Here is a 20,906-nt window from a genome sequence, read left to right as displayed (position 1 = left end):
ATCATTATAGGGAAATACTTTAACCTCTGGATCTGTTTCACTCACTGGTTCTCATGTGCCAGAGGCAAAAATGATATTTAAAGACCAAAATAAGCCTTTGAAGCCTTTGTGTTAGACCCAGGTTTGGTCTGCAGACAGGATGGTGAACTGGCTCCTTACATGACCCTCCAGACAGTTACAGGCCAGGGAGGGGGGTAGGGGAGGGCGGTGTGGGGGAGGGGGAGGGGGTGTGAGGGAGGGGGTAGTGGAGGGCGGTGTGGGACAGGGGAGGGGGGTGTGAGGGAGGGCGGTGTGAGGGGGGGGTGGGGGAGGGGGAGGTGGGTGTGAGGGAGGGGGGTGGGGGAGGGGGAGGTGGGTGTGAGGGAGGGAGTGGGGGAGAAGGAGGGGGTGTGGGGGAGGGGATTGTCAGGGTGGGGGGTGGGGGTGTGAGGGTGGGGGAAGGGTGGTGTCAGGGTCGGGGAAGATGTCAGGGAGGGGGGAGGGGGTCAGAGACCCTAAAACTAGCATTTCCCATTAAGTGTTAACATAAATAAATGCATACTACAATGGTCTGTTTTTATAAAAGTCGTACTGTTAATAATACAGACAAAAGTACGACAACGATACATGATAAAACCACCATTCTACACTTTCTTTACTTGTCTTTTTTTTTTTCCAATGTTCTTTTTTTTTTTTTACGTATTATTTTTCATATTAATTTTTTACCACAACCTATCGGTCTATACACACTAACTAAGTCAGGCACAGTGTTGAAAACATGGGTACCAAGAAACACTGTCAGATAATGAGAAGAAGAAGAAGACGACAAGTCAAATGTGATGTCACAGAGCAACCCAGGAGAGGAAGACTCAGGACTATGACATCATCACACACAGCAGGGCTCCGTTCCGTGTAGGCGTGTCACAATGGAGGGCACAAACTGGGAGGAGCCAGTGGGGATGGGGTGGTGGTGGTGGGGTGGGGGGGGGGGGGTACCCTAACCCTTGGCCGACTAGAGTTCTTAGCAGAAGAGTTCTGTCATTGTCGGAAAGCAGGAAGTCGACCCAGCTGTGCATTATGACGTCACAGCTGAGGCTACGTCTAAAGAGAGCAGGGGGGGCGTCTGTTGAATAATAAGGTTTGAAGCTCATCTTCGTGCTGCAAGAAACACACAAGTTAGAAAACAATCAGAACCTCAGAAGGGAGCATCAACACACCCTAAGAACAGGCCCACATTACAGAATCATCATCATCATCATCATCACCACATCCCCCACCGCTGCAGTCACCGTTTAAAACTATATACAGTGTCTCAGGAGTCTTTTCCTCCGACCAAAGGGAGATGGGGGTGGATGAGGAAGAGGAGGCTGAAGAAGAGGAAGAGTTTATGGCAGCTCCAGAAACACCATGGCGCTCCGCACAATGATCCCCAGTCGACCCTTGACCCCTTGCCCCGATGCACTTGAGGAGCATAGGTGTTCTCAGGGTGATGAAAGCTCCTGGCCAATCAGAAATCAGAGGGCAAGAGGAAGTTGACGACCACACATCCCCTTGTATCCGAAGTCTTGCTTGTGCACTTTTGCACTTCCCTAAACGATCTAAACGCATAGGACTGATGTAAGAGCCCAAGCTAACACCAGTCCTAGACTATATCATCCATGTAGGGGAGGGAACTAGTGTACACTCCAGGGAAAGGGTGGAGAATTGGGGGTAGGGGGCAGGGAGCAGGGGCCTAGTTTGGGACTGGACACACCCGCAAGCAGCTCCACTTTAGAGGGGAGGGGGTGATGGGGTACTGCTCCACCCTAGAGGAGAGGGGGTGGTGAGGGGATGGAGAGGCCCTGCTCCACCCTAGAGGAAGGGCCGTGAGGGGATAGTGAGGAAGCTGCTGGCTCCTCTGGCCAGGGTGGAGCTGCTCCAGTGCACCTTCTGGTGGTGGCGCAGGTTGGACCTGCTGGAGAAGCGCTTGTCGCACTGGTGGCAGGAGAAGGGCTTCTCCTTGGTGTGGATGCGGCGGTGGCAGATGAGCTGGGTGGACACACGGAAGGACTTCCCACAGTCGGGGCACTGGTAGCGTTTGGGTTCAGTGTGGATGCGCCGGTGGTTCTTCAACGCCATCAGGTTGGGGAACTCCTTCTGGCAGGAGTTGCAGAAGTAGGCGCCTGTCTTGTGGCTGTTCTTGTGGTTGAGGAGGGAGCTGGCGTGGCGGTAAGCACGTCCACACTGGTCGCACACGTGAGACTTGCTCCCTGGCCGCGACCCCACGGACGTCAGATCTGAGAACGGAAAAGATGAAGATGTTAAAACCATCATCAACATATTCATGTATATTTCATTGAACCCTCATTCATCCAGGTTAGTCTCACTGAGATAAAATCTATTTTACAAGAGAGGCAGATTGACAGAGAGCGGAACAACAGATAGTGGCTTGTCCATGTCTGTGTGGTTGTTGTTGAAAAATGAAAATAAAAAAAATCCCTAACCATTACCCTTTGTCATAAAAGGCTGCCAATGTGTTCCCAATAACTTTTCAATCTGCCCATCAAAGCCAACCAAATAGGCCTTCACAAATGGAAACCTGTCTCTGTCTTGACTGCAATTTTTTAGGCTCTGATGTTCATGTTAACACCACCCAACTATAGCATTGCAGGGAGCCTTTCTAATAGGGAGCCTTTCCTATATAGCCTTGTTCCCAGATCCAGGGCTAGGGGAACAGTAACTGATGACTCCAGGGGAGGCTGGTGGAGGTAGGAATCGGAGGACGGGCTCATTGTAATGCATGGAATGGAATGAGGAATGGTATCAACCACGTATGTTTGATGGCATTCCTCATTCCATTCATTACAATGAGCCCGTCCTCCGATTCCTACCTCCACCAGCCTCCCCTGCATGACTCCAAATGCAACACATAATGGACAGTGTATTGTATTCAACACAGCTGGATCTTTATCAAGCACTAACGTCTTCTGCTTGCATGCTGATACACAAGGTTCAACACACATGAAATCAACAACAAGGAATCAGTGTGAATTCAATATGTGCAGAATTCCGGTTGAGAGTCAAGAAGTTATGTTTTTAGTTTTTTTTCTCCCCTCCAACACTAGGAGGGGGCAGCCACTGGGCTGAAGTCAGAGCTTATTGTCCAATCAGGTTCTGTCTCCGGTGGGGGAACGCAGCAACCCAATTGGCTGATTGTGAAAATAAGACCAGCGGCCGTGCTACTATCTCCACATGGCAAGGTGCTCTTGATGTGCTGCATAATGACGTCATCACGTCTTCAACATGTCGGGTGTGCGTAGTCAAGTCTAGGCTAAGGTGAAGGGGAGGAGTAAGGCTCCTGTGGCCATTCCTTGGAGACTGCATAAAGAAGATGCGCTCGTTACACATAAGATAGTACCAGCATCATGTGACAGGTGGTGGGGCTGTCCTGAGCCAAAGTGATGAGCCTATCAAATGGAGGAAGCTGTGTAAACCGTGGCGACTCCTTCATGCCGTATGGGAAGGCCACCAGCCTCGAGTGTCTAGCACAGTGTCTGGCTGGTGGAGGTAGAAATCAGAGGAAAGGGCTCATTGTTAATGCATGGAATGGAATGAGATCATACACCCATTCCATTCCACACATTACAATGAGCCTGTCCTCTTGATTTCTACCTCCACCAGCCTCCCCCAACCTAGCAGCAGAGAAGAGCATCACACCACAAGGTCAACGAGGTCAAGGTTTGGTCAACGGACCAAACGTGGCTTCCTCTCCTTGCCTCCTTTCCGTTATCTGCACCGAAGGGAAAGTCACAGAAAATGATCACCGTTTTGTGTTCACCGATCCTGTGTCTTTCTCCCTGAGCAGATGAAGGTGGTGAGACTAGGAGAGGAAGCCCATACTCTCCACCATGTCCCCTGATGATGAGGACTCCATAGGCATCGACTACCTGGTACTGAGCACAGCAGTGGGGCTTGGGCCCACCATAAGAATTGTTTGGTCGTGTTTGATACCATTCTTCATTCCATGCATTACAATGACCATGTCCTCCGATTTCTACCTCCACCAGCCTCCCCTGCTTGACACAGGTGTGTTAATGCTAGGCTGGGGCTAAAGCATGCACATCCAGCTAGCTCTCCCTAGTACAGGTAACCCCCTACTCTACACCATGTCAACATTCCCTAGTACAGGTAACCCCTACTCTACACCATGTCAACATTCCCTAGTACAGGTAACCCCTACTCTACACCATGTCAACATTCCCCATCAGGTAAACCCCTAGTCTAGTCGCACACGCAGACCCCTACTCTACACCATGTCAACATTCCTTAAAACAGGTAAACCTTTGCCCTACACATATTTTCCTCCCCGTCTGAAGTTCTGGGGGTAGAATAAGCCAGTGTGAAAAGGCCTTACATCAAAAACACATAACACACAACTATAACACCTAAAAAGTAGGGATGCACGATATATCTGGCCGTCAAATCGTTGTAGCAAGACATTTGCTTTGGAATATTCAATCATGTTGGTCAGAGACGACTGATTAGCCTTATTCTAGGCCAACGAAAAAGGCTTTCCATGAATGTCAAATTTGAACTAAAACATTATCAGTGGTTATCATCAAATATGGTTTTCCTCTTCTCAATGCGCTGGAAGCACCAATCAGTGCCAGTCGTACCTTATGGTCAGGTGTGCAGCTAATATCGCTACAGGCTAATATCGCTACAGGCTAATATCGCTACAGATTAATATCGCTACAGGCTAATATCGCTACAGGCTAATATCGCTACAGATTAATATCGATACAGGCTAATATCGCTACAAGCTAATATCGCTACAGATTAATATCGCTACAGGCTAATATCGCTACAGGCTAACGTCGGTAACGCTTACCGGCCCAGAGTCCCACATCAGTGCATCCCAACTTCAACAGTACATGTGTGGAGGTGAAGGACAATCGATTCACAACACTGTTCATCACTCGTTTCTTTCTTTTTTTTCCAGCTATTTATTTTCAGTACTCAGCATTAGGGGTTATAATATGGACAAGTTTTTGTTAAGAAATGAATTATCAAAACATAGTTTATAAAAGTGTATAGTAAGCATTACATATATATGCATGGAAACAAAAAGTTAGAACTTAAAAATGAATGAGTATTATACTTGTTCAAACCAATCCTTTTCTAAACTAGCCAAATGAAGGTGGGAAGAGTCCACTGTGAACCAAATTGTGGATAATACGCAAAAAAGGGTTGAATTAAAATATGCAGTTATTATCCTCTGTTATAGTTACCATGTTTTTACTCCTAAAATCACTTCACTGTCACTTTATGTCGTCACGTACTAGCACCAGTGCTCCCAAGAAAAGGTGTTCACACAGAGCTTCGAATAGTCAAACGCAATTAAATAAAAGAAATACTAATAAATACAAGGGTTACAATAAAAGTGTAACAAAAAATAAAACTTGAAATAATAAATGAAGACTGAATGCACTAACATTTCACAAAGTCATCCCTTTGAGTGCGAGAGCGTTGTGTTTGTGAAATAGAAGAGAAATGTCCAGTCGGGGGAGGGAGGGGGTTGAGAAGGAAACGACGGTCACAACATCACTTGTAAAAGGCAAAAACATTTCAGTAATAGTTCCTTAAATCTTCGTACTGCAATCAATTAACACACATTAGAACAGCTCCCTGTTTTATTGTACAAGGGGGACAGAAACATCATCTTTTAAAAGCATAACAAATTCAAACGACTTAAAACGGGAGAAGTACAGTCACTGTAACAAGTGTTCTTTGGGAGTCGATCGCCATGGCGACTCCATGTCAACGGTACATACAGGAGGAGGAGAAAGGGTCGTGGGGGGAGGGGGGTCAGGGTCGAGGTGGAGGTCAAGGAGGGGGGGTGGGGTGGTTACAACACAGCTCCTAAACTCAGAGATCCTAAGACTAGCGTTTTCCATTACAAGTGTTAATATAAATAAATGCATACTACAATGATCTGTTTTTATAAAAGTCGTACTGTAAAATAATACAGTCAGAAGTACGATAACAATACAACCAAATGCCAGCTCGGGCCTAACAATATACATTTTCTTTAACTTTTATTTTTTGTCCTGTTTTTGAATTTTCTCTTTTTTTTTCCGTCTTTCATAACCACAACCTATCGGTCTATACACGTTAGCTAGTTAGGCGCAGTGTTGAAATTACGGGTGCCCAGAAACAAGTTTCAAATAATTGGGGAAGGGGCGGGAGGGGGGCGGGCAGGGGCCGGGGGCCGGGGGGGGGCGGAGGGGAGAACACACAAGTCAACTGTGATGTCACAAAGAAGCAACCCATGACAGAGTGTGGGTGGCATCTGTTGAATAATAAGGTTTGAAGCTCATCTTCGTGCTGCAAGAAACACACAAGTTAGAAAACAATTAGAACCTCAGTTGGGAGCATCAACACACCCTAAGAACAGGCCCACATTACAGAATCATCATCATCATCATCCCAACCACTGTAGTCACCGTTTAAAACTCAAATCTATACACAATGTCAGGTTTACATATCTCTTCCCTCCTATCAGACATGTATTTCTCACTCTTTCTACAGTCGCTGCTACTTTGAAATGAAATCAATGTTTTCGTTTTACTGGTCAAGATTCTCCTCTACAAACATGACGAAGGCCGCAGACAAAGGCTTTATCCAAGATCACCACACACACACACATGGAGATGGGATGCAATGACGTGCGATGCATTGAGAGAGCAGAGAGAAAGCAAAAGACATCGACCCCGTCGGTCAAAAATTAGCTCGTCTGATTTTTCATTTTTTTTTTTTCGGGTTAGGTTCTCACGTTACAATGGCGTTTGTGCTGTGACCAGAGCTTCAGAAGAGCTTCCCTCCTAGAGGACAACCCTCTTAGCTGCGACCTCACTGAGACTGGATCTAAAACACTGATGGGTTCTACCATGACGTGTGATATGCAGCAGGGAGCTAGTGGAGGAGAACAGTACATTTATAAAAAAAAAAGAAAAAAAAAGGTATCTATGCTGTATAGTCTACAGGGCTACAGAGTAGTAGAGAAGCCTAGCTCCTAGCTCCTGTCCTACACTGGGCGGGCCGTCTGGGAGTCAGTCCTGGTGTTGCCCTTAAGGTGGAGGAGAGAGGACGGCCTGTTGTTTCCTAACAAAGGCCAACGTGTGAATGCAGGCCTGGGAGGGGGCTGCAATGTTGGTTGATGAGGGTGAACAGGGAGAAGGGGGGGGACGGGGGTGTGTTGAGCAACTCCAACCTGAGATGTCAACCAAGAGTGTCCTAACCAGCGCAGAAGACGATGTCCGTGTGAAGTCCTCTCCCTCCCTTCCGTGTCTGGGGAGCGTCTGGGGGGCTGCATGCAGGGGCCTGGGGGGGGGTGTTCGTGTGCATGTTTGTGTGTGTCTCTAGAGGCCACATAACCTGCTCTATGGATACCTGCAAATATAAACCTCACACTCTACAACACTGGCGAGATGGAGGTGAATGAGGAGGAGGAGGAGGGTGAAGAGGAAGAAGAAAAGTTTTGGCAGCTCCAGAAACCCCCCATGGCATTTGCACACTGTAATCTCACACTACGACCTCCCCCGGCTGCCCCCACCCCCACCCAGACTTATAGAAACGGGCCTGAGGGCATACCCAGGAAGCTGGCAGCGCCCATGGCCATGGTGGGGGGCGCAGAGCTGCTCCAGTGCACCTTCTGGTGGTGGCGCAGGTTGGACTTGCTGGAGAAGCGCTTGTCACACTGGTGGCAGGAGAAGGGCTTCTCCTTGGTGTGGATGCGGCGGTGGCAGATGAGCTGGGTGGACACACGGAAGGACTTCCCACAGTCGGGGCACTGGTAGCGTTTGGGTTCAGTGTGGATGCGCCGGTGGTTCTTCAACGCCATCAGGTGGGGGAACTCCTTCTGGCAGGAGTTGCAGAAGTAGGCGCCTGTCTTGTGGCTGTTCTTATGGTTGAGGAGGGAGCTGGCGTGGCGGTAAGCGCGGCCGCACTGGTCGCACACGTGAGACTTGGTCCCCGTCGCCCCACGGCTCCGGCTGGGGCCCTGGGAGGACGGGGAGCTGAGCTTGGGGAGGCCATTGGGGTCCAGGCCCTGGGCCTGCATCAGGGTGAGGTCCAAACCCGACCCCCAGCTAAGGTCTGAGGAGGAGCCCCCTCCCCCGGACGTGGAGGCAGCTCCCCCTGCCCTGGGCTGGGTCTGCTGGGGGGGCCGGGGGGCCTGGCCGTGGTGGATCTCCAAGTGGAGCCTGAAGCTGGCCTGGGTGGGGAAGCTCCGCTGGCAGGACCCACAGGACAGCTGGCGCTCCTTCAGGTGGACCTTGCGGTGGGATTGGAGCTGGGAGGAGACGCGGAAGGCCTTGCCGCAGTCCGGGCAACGGTGACGCCGCGTCTCAGAGTGGATGCGCCGGTGGTTCTTGAGGGCCAGGAGGTTGGAGTAGGTCTTGAGGCACACGGCACAGTGGTAGATGCCGACGGTGTGGGTGTTTTTGTGGTTGAGGAGGGAGCTGGCATGACGGTAAGCGCGGCCGCACTGATCACATCTGTAAAGAGACAGAAGGAGGAGGGAGGGGGGGGGGGGGGGGGGGAACGTTAGCCACGGCTCATGGTGCTTTCTTCGCTAATCTAGCCGATTAATGGTTACCACTTTTCTACTCGATACAACTTTAACTAGTCATTGTCTCAATCTCAAGAAAAGCAGAAATCTAGCATATGTACAGGTATATGATCTTGAATCCGGCTTTAAGCTTTTGAGATGACTACAAGTGGTTTACCATCAACTACTATGAGAAGCAATTAACCATTTAAGGCAATAAATATAGAGGAACACATTGGAAGGGGAGGAAGGAAGAAGCTATAGACTGTTCTACACAGATAACTGAAGTCTCATATGTTTTTGTTTTAGGAAGTATTTGTGGCTCCCTGCACTGCACATAGAAAATCCCTTAAGACACTGCTCAAAACCTGCCCCAAACTACGGTAAGATATGGTGATAAGTGACCAATGAAAAGATTGAGTCGTTTGCCTTTCATACATGAAATAAAGTGGGTAAATCATCTTATTATATCGAGACACCTAGCCTGTGCAGTGCAGCCAGCTCCAAATACTTCCTAGGCATCTGAATCTACATGTCAAAACACCTAACTTGGTCTTTTACCATATACAACTATCAATTGGGCCCACAAATCCTGTCTTTTCTCTGATATTACTAGTTCACAATTTAAACTGAATAAAACACAATAACGAACATACAAAGGAACACTACAATTCAAAACAAGTACAAGGAACACACAATTCATTACTCTTACTTGGTATGCTACATCAGCTACTATGAATGGGTATCAATTTCATAATCTTTGGTAAAAAAAAAAAAAAGAAAAACAGGAAAACAAAACATCTAACTGTGCAAATCAATTCAATTTCTGATTGAAAGTGACCTAGGAAAACTAGTGCATATAGCTAACTGAAAGCAAACGGGGGTGACTTATCTGGTCTCTCCACTAATCATATTGTCCAAACTTCAGAAAAATCCGAATTCCGGCACGCGTATGGTCCCAAGGAAGCCGGATTGGAGATCATATACCTGTAATAGACATGTAGAAACCTATGATCTTCACTACTTTTCACAAGAATCACGAACAACAGACGAGAACTCACGTGTACCGGCACTCTTCTCCCGTGCTTGCAGCGGACTTCCTCCTGCCCTCCATGCCTACCTGGTTCTCCCCACAGCGGTGCCTGGCCAGCCCAGATCTCCCCTGGAAGCTCTTCCCGCAGCTAGGGCAGCCGAAGCGAGTGTGACCCTCCTCGTGGACCTTCTGGTGATTGCGGAGGAACCGGGCCAGGCGGAAGGCTTTCCCGCAGGTGTTGCAGATGTGCCTCTTCTTCTGCGTGTGGATGCGCATGTGGTTGCGCAGCGCCATGTAGTTGGAGTACGGCTTGTCACAGAAGGTGCAGCTGAAGTCGCCCGTCTTGTGTGTGTGCTTGTGGTTGAGGAGGCTGCTGGCGTGTTTGTAGGAGCAGCCACAGAGGTCGCAGGCATAGGGGCGCTCGTCAGGACCCAGGTCGACCCCCTCCATGCTGAGGCTGGAGCTGTTGAGGGAAGCGGACGAGGAAGGGAGATGCTGGGCGGCGCAGTCGTGGGCGGTGAGCTCCTCTGCGGTTGCGAACCCCTCGCAGCAGCCGTCGCACTCATAATCCATCTGGGCGCTAGTTCCTTCACCGGCCTTACAGAGCTGCGCGGTGGTGTGGGTGCTCAGCTGCTTCTGGGTGCGGAAGCCTTTCCCGCACTCCAGGCAAGTGTGCTTCTTGAGGGCAAAGTGGAGACGCAGGTGGTTCTTCATAGCCAGGCGGTTGGGATAGGTCGAGTTGCAGACATTGCAATGATACTCGCCAATCTTATGAAGGTTCTTGTGATTGGCCAAGCTGCCGGCGTGACGGTAGGTCCGTCCGCAGTCCTCGCAGGCGAAGGGTCGACGTCCGCCCTCTGTTGGGTCAATGTTCTGGGGCCTGGAGGATCCGGCCGAGGAGTAAGGTTTCTTGAAACCTTGCTGTTGGCCGTACTTGACTCCCATGCCGGGGTTGTGGTGGCCTTTGGACGATTCTCCTCTCATGGACTGGAGTTGGGAGGGCCCAGCCTGCTGAAATCTGGAGCCGTTGGGCGCCATTCCCTGGAGCCTCTGGTCACGCACCTGTGCCTTGGCTCTATGTTCCTCATGGAGACGCAGGTGGTTGATCAACTGCTTCTGGATCTTGAAGGCCTTGCCACATTCCTCACACTTGTGCCTACAGCAGAGGGAGCAAGGAAAGAATCAAATATGAGAAAGGGACTGGCTGCACAACACTGGTTGTGATGAGTTTCCTAAAGCTCCATAGCACTGAGATCATGATACCTGTGCTACCCAAATGGACAAAAGGTGATCACAGTACTACTAAGCTTTTCAGGTAACTTAACACAAACACTTACAAAATGTCTAGTCTTTAAAAAGGGGAAGAGCAACAAAATTAAATATTTACCTTTTCAAATCAAAGTGGGTCCTCTGGTGGTTCTTCAGAGCCAGCAGGTTGTAATAACGCTTCTGGCAGACAAGACACCTGAAGACTCCAGTCTTGTGAGACTTCTTGTGGTTGAGCAGGGAGCAAGGGTGCCTGTAGCCTCTTCCACACTGGTCACATTTATGGGGTCGTTCCCCAGATTCTGGCATCTGTCTACGGTCTCCTCCTAGGTCACGACTTCCCCCAGGTCCAACACCGCCACTAACACCGGCTCCGCCAGTCATCCCTTTAGCTCCGTTCAATCCTTCTTTACCCAGCGCTCCTCCTCTGTTTTTGCCAGGACACAGGTGAGTGATCAGGTGGTGGCGGTCTGCAAAGAACATTCCACAGTCGACACAGATGTGATTCCGCCCATCCATTTTGCCGTTGGTGTTGGTGGGATTGCCTCCCATTCCCTGACCTTGCCCATCTGCCCTTGCAGCTGCAGGGCCATGAATCAGCTGGTGGTTAAGTAAGTCCTGTTTCCTGGCAAAGCTCTGGCCGCAGGTGCTGCAGATCATCCTCCAGTCTTGGTCTGGGGATAAGGCAGAGGTCCCAGGCCCTGTGGGGTTGTTAGCATGGCTGCGTAAGTGACTCCTCAGAGCCCTGAGGCTGGCATAATGATTCCCACACACCGAGCACTGGTACACCTCTCCGTCATCGTCGTCATCCTTGTCGTTCATCCTCTTCCCACCACCCTGGGTCTGGGAGTACTGCATCTGGTCTTGTCCGCGGCGCTGACCACTGCCCTCCTTCAGATTCCCTCCGCCTGAGGGGAGAGCGGCACCTCCGGGGCTGTGGTAGTTCATGTTGCCCATAAAACCGTTGGACATCCCTCCTCCCTGGTTCTGTCTTCGCTGGGGGCACATGTGGGACTTGATGCCGGAGATGTCCCCATACATTTCTCCACAGTCGGCGCACATGTGTCTATCTGCCTGGCGGTGGTTTTGAGGAAGAGGGGAGTGCCCAGAGTTGCTCTGAGCAAGGGAGCCATCGAATCGGTCATGGAACTCCAACGAATCCAAACCGCTGCTGTGGCCGCCGTCAGGGACGAAGTGAGCTGCGTCTCCCAGGTTTCCAGGGAGGGAGATCGGGGTGGTCGCGCCACTGCCCTCCTGCACATAACTCTGCTGGGAATCAAGGGTCAGGGGCTCAGAGGAGAGCCAGTCGCCCTCATTGTTGATGGGCTGGTTGGATGGCCTTCCCTTGTGGCTGCGGAGGTGGCTATGCAGAGCTGCCAGGTGTGGGTACTGCTTGCAGCAGATGGTGCACTGGTAGTGGCCAGTCTGGTGCGAGCGCTTGTGGTTGACCAGGCTTCCAGCATGGCGGTAGCTCTTCCCGCACTCGTTACACTTAAAACGGCGATCTCCGTCGTCTGAGGATGAGGACTGCTGCACTCTGCCCCCTCCTGGCGATGACACGGATGGCTGAGAGCCGAGCCCGTCAGAATTCAGGATAGACGGCCCATCCTGACCATGAGAGCCCGGATGGGGGTCGTGGGTCAGGTAATGGACTTTGAGGCTGTCCAGGTCGGGATGCCCAGCCCCACAGTACGCACAGGTATAGATGGGGTTGTTGACAGGGGGCCCAAGCATCGGGTCGTAGGGGCCACGTTTATCAGGCAGGGGAGGGAGAGGCAGCGGGTCTCCGAGGGCTGGTGTGTAAGCTGGGGAGCGCACAGTGCTGAGATTATGTGGCATTATCCCAGGGAAAGTGCGGGCAAGTCCCAGCGAAGAAGAGGCTGCGTTGTGAAGCAGGATGTGCTCCTGAAAGTCACTCTTATTGGGCAGGGCGACCTGGCACAAGTGGCAGAAGCAGGAACCCCCGTCGTCAATCTGGGGAGCTGGTGGCCGTGGATCAGACACGGTATCGTGCAGGTTGTTCAACATGGACGCGCCAGGGGTCTTGAACTTGCTGTGGGTGCGCTCGTGGCCGTTGAGGGCTGCCAGGTTGTTGAATTGCTTGAAACAGACGGAACACTTGAACGTCCCCTGCTGGTGACACTTCTTGTGGTTGACGAGGCTACCGTGGTGACGGTAGGTTCTATCGCACTGGTCGCACTTGAACGGACGATCCCAGGCGTCGTCAGAACTGGGAGACTTCTGATGCTTGTGATCCTCTGGGTCGTGGCCGGACATAACACCGTGTCCCATCCCACTGTTGTTGAGGTGACTGCGGCCAAAGCCGTCAGACAGGTCCTGGGCGAGACCGTAGTCCCTCTCGTCGTGTCCGTCTTCGGGCACTTCTTCGTTCTCCTCTTCGGCCTGCGCGCTGCTGGGGGACAGGGTGTGGATGCGGAGGTGGTTCTTCAGGGCGACCGCGTTGGGCAGGGTCCTCGTGCACACTGGACACTGGAAGGAGCCCACTTCGTGAGATTTCTTGTGATTGGCTAAGCTGCCTGCGTGCTTGTAGATGCGTCCACACTGCTCACACTCGAATCTGCCGTTCTCTTCTTGCTGGTAGTGGGCTTTCATGTGCTCTAACAGACTAGGGGTACTGGGACATACCATATCACACTCTTTGCAGGGGAAACCCTTAGCACGGCTCATATCATGCATTGCCATAGTAAGAAAATGCAAATTAGTAAAGAGAAATCAGGCCCTCGCGGTGAAGAATGAACAAAACTAAAACAGAGAGGGGGGAGGGGGGGAGGGGGGGAAGAGTGAGGCTTAGCTCTCAGCCCTCCTGCTGTCAGCCATTTTCTTCCCAGAGCTGTAGATAGGGTCTTCTCTTTCAGCCTCTCAAGGCCACCCTGTCAGGGCAGTGGGGGTAGGGTCCTGGACAGAGACCAGGCACTGGAGGGACACTGTGGAAACACAAGAAGAAACACAGAGGACATTTAATTATTTAGAAAAAGAACAGTATTTTTTTTATTTTTTTTTATAAAAACTAAAAAAGATAAAACGGCAGAGATGGCCAATATGTCTAGCCATTTGCTTGGGGAGACCAATAGGCGTGTTACCCTTGGGGAAACCCATAGGCGTGTTACCCTTGGGGAAACCCATAGGTGTGTTACCTTGGGAGACCATAGGTGTGTTCCCTTGGGGAACCCATAGGTGTTACCTGTGTTACCCCTCCCTATGCTAAAGGATACACAGAACACACCTTTGTTGGCAGAGTAAAGAAAGCACTGTGTGCACTTCCACAAGCTGCACTTCTTCCACTTTGTCTGAGTCCAATAATGCTGAAGGAGTAACAGTGTGTCATTTCTATAGTACTGCAAAGTAATGTCAGAACTGTTTTTTAATTGGCCTACAATGTAGTGGTGAGGGAAGTGATTGATCCTCAGTATCAATATCCTTGTTTTTTTATATATGTTCTTCACATTTGGAAGAATATTCAGTACACAGCATTCACTCCTATTCATACCCATACCCCATCTAATGACACAATATGGGGAAAATAACACTTTATTTATTACATAAAATTTTATTTTCCAAGTTGAAAAGTTTCTTTTTTTTTTTTTTTTTTACTGAAACCCCACCTTAAGGAGGTAGGCCTATGGTTAAACTGTTTGGCATCATAAAATTAAAAACAACTTATATTTTTGGCAGTATTGATTCGCAATATCGCAGTATTGAATCAAAGCCTATGTATTGATATAATATTGTATTATCGATCCCTGGCATTTACCAGCCCTACTACACAGTAATGGGGTTGATTATAACTCAGTACAGTGTTATTACACAGTGTTAATACAGTGTTAATACAGTGTTATTACACAGGTAAATGAGATACTTCATGTTCGGTGTTGCCACTAAATCTGTTAAATCCTATTTAAAGGGCTCTTTTTTTTGTGCCCTTTTTTGCCCGTTGCGTGAATTGGTAAAGTTGTGAAATGAAAATCAAAAAAGTGTTGGTTTACACAATGATTTATCCCAGGGCAAAACCATGACTGTTTTCATTTCTGAACGCTGAACCTAGGTCTACGGTCAACATTTGAGAAGACCCGTGCTGTCTCACACCGAGGCTCGGTTACTTGAGGTTTGATACCATTCCCTATTCCGTTCCATGCATTACAATGAGCCCGTCCTCCGTTTTCTACCTCCACCAGCCTCCCCAGGTCTGAATCTAGGGTCACTTCTGCCAGGTCCCCAGGTTCACATGGAGTGTGTGAAATTAGGTGAAAAACTCATCATTATTGAAATCTATTGAACTTCATTATTCATGGTTATATTTATGTAACCTTTAAGTATGCAGGTTAGTCTCACTTAAATAACATTTTTCAAAAAAAAATAAAAAAAAACCTGGGGTCCGGTCCTTGTACAATGAGGTGCAAATTGTCATCTTGTGGTGCATGATTTTTATATTTCAGTATTTTGACCAAAATGCATTTTCCTAGTAATTCCTAATTAACGAGGTGTTTACAAAATCGCACACAGAAAAGTAAACAACCAGAATTGGACACTGGTTTCATGGGAAAATGCTTAAGTCCCTGCACAGGCTTGCCTCTGCATCTGTTTTTCATAATCAGCATTTTTATTTCTCAATATTAAGGATATGAATACATTATGCTTCAACAATATAAACATAACATATTAAAACAATATCAAATTACACCCCCCCCCCCTCCGTCATTACATTCACCTGAGCGTTCAGGTACATAAACGGTGGAAAACGCAGCACTTCTTCCTACACGGCCTATTGACACACTACTATTTGTTCCTCTCTACTCGAGTGGCATTCACACCTCAACAGAATACTCTACTCTCCCCTGCATGGGTTCGTCTGGCGGTTTCAGCGGCAGCTAGCGAACGTGTGAAAACAGAAGCCCTGTGCCCTCGGGGAAGGTACCCCGACCCAGAGCACCAACGCCAGGCCATCTGGATGCCCTCGTCTCATCAAGTCAATCAAGGAGTGGGTAGCCAACTGCCAGATGGGTCCAACGTCACAGAACAGCATTTCCGCTACGGTTGTCTGTCAGCTGTTGTTTACTTTCTCAGCCTCCAATGAATTTGTTGCCTTCGCCGCGGACGTGGAGGAGAACCCGGGTTGGAAGATAATACGCGTGTGATCAAACGGATAGAGGTGTGAGAGAGGTTGGGATTGGTCTAGATGGAACATCCAGAGGTGAGGTTGGGGGGGAGGGGGGTTACGGGTGTTACATGGCAGACGAGAATGAAAAAAATAATCTTTCATTGTTAAAAAGAGAAAAGAATTTGCTTAAAAGATCTCATTGTAATGCTGACAGTTTCTAAAAAGATGAAAAAGGCACAATGTGCCCCCCTGTCTAAAAAGGTGAATTAATTCGTATGGAGCAGCTCCCTTGTCTCTGTGCTGCAGAGCCTGGGGTCTCACTCCCCCTGGAGAGCAGAAACTCAAGTCTGCATTCTGACACCTCAGCTTGATTGGCCATTATCAAATGTGATGTGAATGGTGAATGCAGCAGTAGTATTAATTTTTCAACAGTTCATGGTTCCTGCTTTGGTAGATGTGCAGGGACAGACATTTTGAAGCGCATTTTCATGGGAATTGTATGCTATGAATGCATAATCAATATGCAGGTAATAGGTTAGATTGTTATTACTTGAGCATTGTCCTTCCCTAATGGGCAAACGGTCCGAATAGGACCTTCTGTAAACTCTAAAAATGTCCATGCTTATAATCACAAAAAGCTACTTAAATTCCAAATGGAGAATAAAACATTTTATTTTATTTGTTTTAAATGTGTGATCATTTCAGGGACATGGAGAGTGTTTAGAGATAGGTCTGTAACAGAGGTAATTGAACACGAATAATTTACGGGGAAATATACAATACAAACAATTAAAACAGATACAAACAATTAAAAGACTGATTCGAGGTTCTGAATGAGATCCGCCACTCAGCCAATCACAAACACTTCACTTTTCCCTCTCTTACTTTCACCGCCAGCCACGAGTTTGCAAGATTCTGTAAACAAACACCGACTGTGTTTCAAATGAGGCCTAAAAGGCGATATTATTGACACAATATCAATCAATGTTTCATAATTCGACCTCCGCCTACACAAACTTGTATTATGTGCGAAATTATCGTACTTTTCATGCGATTGCACATGTAACGATGCTATTTCTCTGTTTACACAAGCAAGCGTTGTTTTGAATGAGAACTCGGATGAGTAGCGATCATCTCGCTACATTTCAACAATTGGCTACATTCATAATACAAAACTGGAATTCGACATAACACATTTCTAAATATGAAACCGATTAGGTAGATGCGCGACGGAATCAAATGCACTGTCTGACCTTGGCTTGTCTTTTCCATCGAGTTCACTCGGCATGAATTTGTTAGGACAAAAGCAGGGCATCTTTACCGCCGATCCGCGCGACATTCCGTGTTCTTTTCCATCGGCCGACTCCCCAAATTAGGCAACGTCAAGGCCCGAGCACCGACAAGCATTAGCTTGCAATGAGGAATTTTGCACAAACATGCACCGTTAACCAAGACATCGACTTATAATTTGCAAAAATGTAGTGTAACCTCAATCATGCTGCAAAATACATATTAAGGGTGAGCCCAATTCAATCTGAAAATGGCTTTCTAGTCTAGCAAGCTATTTTTTTTCTAGCCAATAGCACGTTAGCTTCATTTTAGCTGTGCAAACATTAGCCTGTTAGCTAGGTCAAGTGTGAAGATACAATAATTGATAAAGGCGATTAATGCAAATTCGGTTAATCCTAGTAGAAATAACATTGTTTATTATAATACTCGCCCAAACTAAGCAATAACACGGCCTCTTATCAAACTAATACAATCTGTACCGAATAGGAAAAAACTGGTAGCTAGCAAGCTATGCGGCCGAGCTTGCCCCCCACGATGCTAAAAGAAGAGGAAAACGGAAGTCGCTAAAGCGATAAAAGCTAACTGTACATTTTGCAAATACAAAGATTCATCAAACACCAAATGTGCACAAATGTCGGGGATAATTACATTTTCTTTGGCCTGACAATACAGTGTCTACGGTGAAATTTCGCCTCTGCGTACAATAACCATGACACGCAAGGGGCTAACGTGAACTAGCCTGACCAACACAAAGATCTCGACAAATACGCTCTGGCCCATTGATGGAAAACATCGGTTTAAGACGTTTTACGCCCACAACTTACCCGTTAAATGACGTTCGTGGAAACAGAGCGAATTATGCTGAATCTGATGGTGCAGAATTGGAGAATTCATATATTCGGCATGTTATTTTTTTTTCAAAATCAACAACCGACTTTGATTCTTCGGTCTTTTTTTCCACCGATTCAACATACTTCCTGCTAGCTAGCCGTGTGAAGCGGAGACAGGCGTACTTTTGCGCGTCATCATGCGCAGAATAAAATTTTGTGGATTCGTCGGCATCAAACACCGTATCCTTTTTACACAGATTAGTTCTTTGCATGTGCTTCTGAATGTTTACTGATCCCCTAAATATTTCAATTGGTCCATTTTTTTGCTCCTGCGCGCTCGCTAATCCAAATAAAACAAACCACCGTTGGTGCAGGCGCTGCTCAAAAATAGTCCCCCATGAAAGCAGCCCCTGCTTCGGTGATCACAGAGGGAAATGACATTCTGAGGTCACCCTTTGGTTTCTGAATTACACTCATCATTTCCTTCGGGGGGGGGGGGGGGGGGGGGGGAGGGGGTGGGGGGTTCCTATATAACAAATAATCACTCCAAAAATCAGTTTTTTTCAGTTTATTAGACTACATCAGTTTGTGGCCTAAGAATGATTCTCTACACATTAAATCTGTAATTTGATGTGACTATTAAATATCTATTCAATCTTTAGCTAAATCCCATTCAGTGAATCATGCATACTCTATGTATTGTAATAAGGGTGGATATATATGGGGGGTGTATTTAACAGATGATGAACTAGGATGTTGTTTGTGCTGCTGTGCACTTTAGGCTGTTACAAGTGGAGGATGATAATGTGTTGGATCTGTCAATGCCTTTCTTAATTGCCCCTGTGGGAATTAAATAAAGTTTTATTGAATATGATTGAATCTTGTGGCTGATGATTGCTGAGGCCAGTAATTGAATATCATATTCACATCTAAAAGGAAAAGGCCTCGGAAACCCAGACAGGAGTCCGAGCGCCAGGCAGGATGTGTATCTGTGTGTGAGTGGAGGTAGAAATCACAATAAGCCCATCCTCTGATCTCTGCCTCCCCTGGTATATATATATATATATATACAGCAAATATATATATATATACAGCAAATATATATATATATATATATATATATATATATATATATATATATATATATATATATATATATATATATATATTTGCTGTAGTGTGATCATGTCACTATGTTTTATGTGTGCTGTTGTTTTCATATTTTATGTGTTCATTACACTGCTGTGCAGACAATAAACACACTGTAGCCCGAGCTGTTTGTCATTGTGAATGTGCTACCTATGAGTTGCGTCCCAATTCTCCACCTTTCTCCCTGAAGTTTTCACTTGTGTACTCTCCCCGTCTCCCGCATGGACGCAAAAGAGCCCATGCTTACACCAAAAGAGCCCATGGTCACACCAGTACTCTGCTTCAAACCAGTGGAGGCTGGTGGAGGCAGAAATCGGAGGACGGGCTCATTCATTCCTCATTCCATTCCATGCATTACAATAAGCCCATCCTCCGATTTCTACCTCCACCAGCCTCCCCTGCTTCAAACCTGCTGAAGTGCACACGTGTTTTATTTGTCACATGCTTCAACATTGGGACAAAGACGTATTGTTTGGCCTCCAGCCATTATTCTGTCAGTTATGATTCCATTATAATAATATAATATTATCTCAGTAGTGATCCCATGATCAAGGAGCACAGACGTGAGACCCATTATTGTACCATTGCGCATATGAATTGTGAATGTATTGTTATTGAACGTGTGTGTGTGTGTGTAGATCCTGATTCTGATTTTGATTCTGATCATGATTCTGTTCATGTTTAGTCTGCAGACAACGCTGAATCTGAATAAGTAGAAATAGGGTGGTATTTAGAAACGTTTATAAACATTATAAAGGATTTATAGTTTGCAGCATCATTTTAAAACATACATTTTCATCCAATGGCCATATTGTCCTGATAAATGAGGCATTGGAAATTCTTCTCACCTCCTCACCCCCCCAACACACACACACACACACACACACACACACACACACACACACACACCCCTGACACACCCAAAGCTCACTTTGAATGTGAATGCCTCTCTTTCACGCAAGCAATAGTGGGGCAATGGCCCAAAAATGTATAGTTTTACATTTGAATAGTCTTCAAATGTAGTCTGATGGAGGTAGAAAGGACTGTGTCATTTTAATTCCATCCTCATATTCTCCTCCTGTACCTGGGGGTGTACATTCTCACACCGCGGTCCTCTGTGGCTCAGTTGGTAGAGTGTGGTGCTAACAACACTGGTTGTGGGTTCGATTCCCGCCGGGACCATATATACTGAAAAATTTACTCACTGCAATGTAAGTCGCTTTGGATAAAAGCGTCAGCTAAATGGCATATATTACACACCTGTATCAGAGACCGAGCTGTCATGCTGAAAGTGTTTGTGAAACTTGCGCAATAAACTTAGAGTGGGTGAGTTAGAGTGTGTATATATCTATTCTTCACAAAACAACGACCTACTCACCAGTCAAATAACTGTAGAAATTATTAACTTGCTGCACACAGTGCAGATCATTATTTGGTATGCCTATTAAACTATTAAGCAACTTGGGACTCCATGGTATGGGCCGATGAACATGTATCTACAGATAGAACTATTTGGAAAATGCTACTGTAACACATTATTATTCTACGAGCTACTTTAATACCTATGCAAAACCGTGACTGCTCAAGCAACTACAGTTTACGACTGTGATTGAAGGCATTAAAAGACTGATCTCTCGTAAAAAGAAGGTGTCA

At 47.3% G+C, this 20,906-nt stretch overlaps 1 protein-coding gene across 2 annotated transcripts; it reads right to left on the bottom strand.

The window, feature by feature from the left end:
* Positions 1–330: 330 nt before the first annotated feature.
* Positions 331–18,287, bottom strand: LOC310810169 (uncharacterized protein). Of its 2 annotated transcripts, none has more exons than XM_083677837.1 (5): positions 18,099–18,287; positions 10,990–13,813; positions 9,631–10,758; positions 7,612–8,516; positions 331–2,255 (listed from the first exon to the last, which is right to left on the bottom strand). In XM_083677837.1, exons 2-5 carry the CDS (start codon positions 13,569–13,571, stop codon positions 1,831–1,833), a joined length of 5,040 nt encoding a protein of 1,679 aa, XP_083533963.1. In that variant the 5' UTR covers positions 13,572–13,813; positions 18,099–18,287; the 3' UTR covers positions 331–1,830. The 2 variants fall into 2 exon arrangements, with proteins under 2 accessions (XP_083533963.1, XP_083533962.1); XM_083677836.1 differs by lacking the exon at positions 331–2,255 and adding an exon at positions 6,083–6,345 and having other exon boundaries at positions 18,099–18,284.
* Between the last annotated feature and the right edge of the window lie 2,619 nt (positions 18,288–20,906).

This window comes from Argentina silus, assembly GCF_951799395.1.
Source record: "Argentina silus genome assembly, chromosome: 9".
NCBI classification, from domain to species: Eukaryota; Metazoa; Chordata; class Actinopteri; order Argentiniformes; family Argentinidae; genus Argentina; species Argentina silus.
Note: the sequence above shows the minus strand (reverse complement) of the source record. Positions and strands in the feature narration are given on the sequence as shown.

Bases quoted from the DNA above. Each gene is read 5' to 3' on its own strand.
- LOC310810169 (XM_083677837.1), bottom strand. From the start codon at position 13,571: ATGGCAATGCATGATATGAGCCGTGCTAAGGGTTTCCCCTGCAAAGAG. The intron at 8,517-9,630 runs GTGAGTTCTCGT...GTCTCTTTACAG, and splicing joins GGAGAAGAGTGCCGGTACAC to ATGTGATCAGTGCGGCCGCG. The intron at 2,256-7,611 runs GTATGCCCTCAG...TTCCGTTCTCAG, and splicing joins GGGCGCTGCCAGCTTCCTGG to ATCTGACGTCCGTGGGGTCG.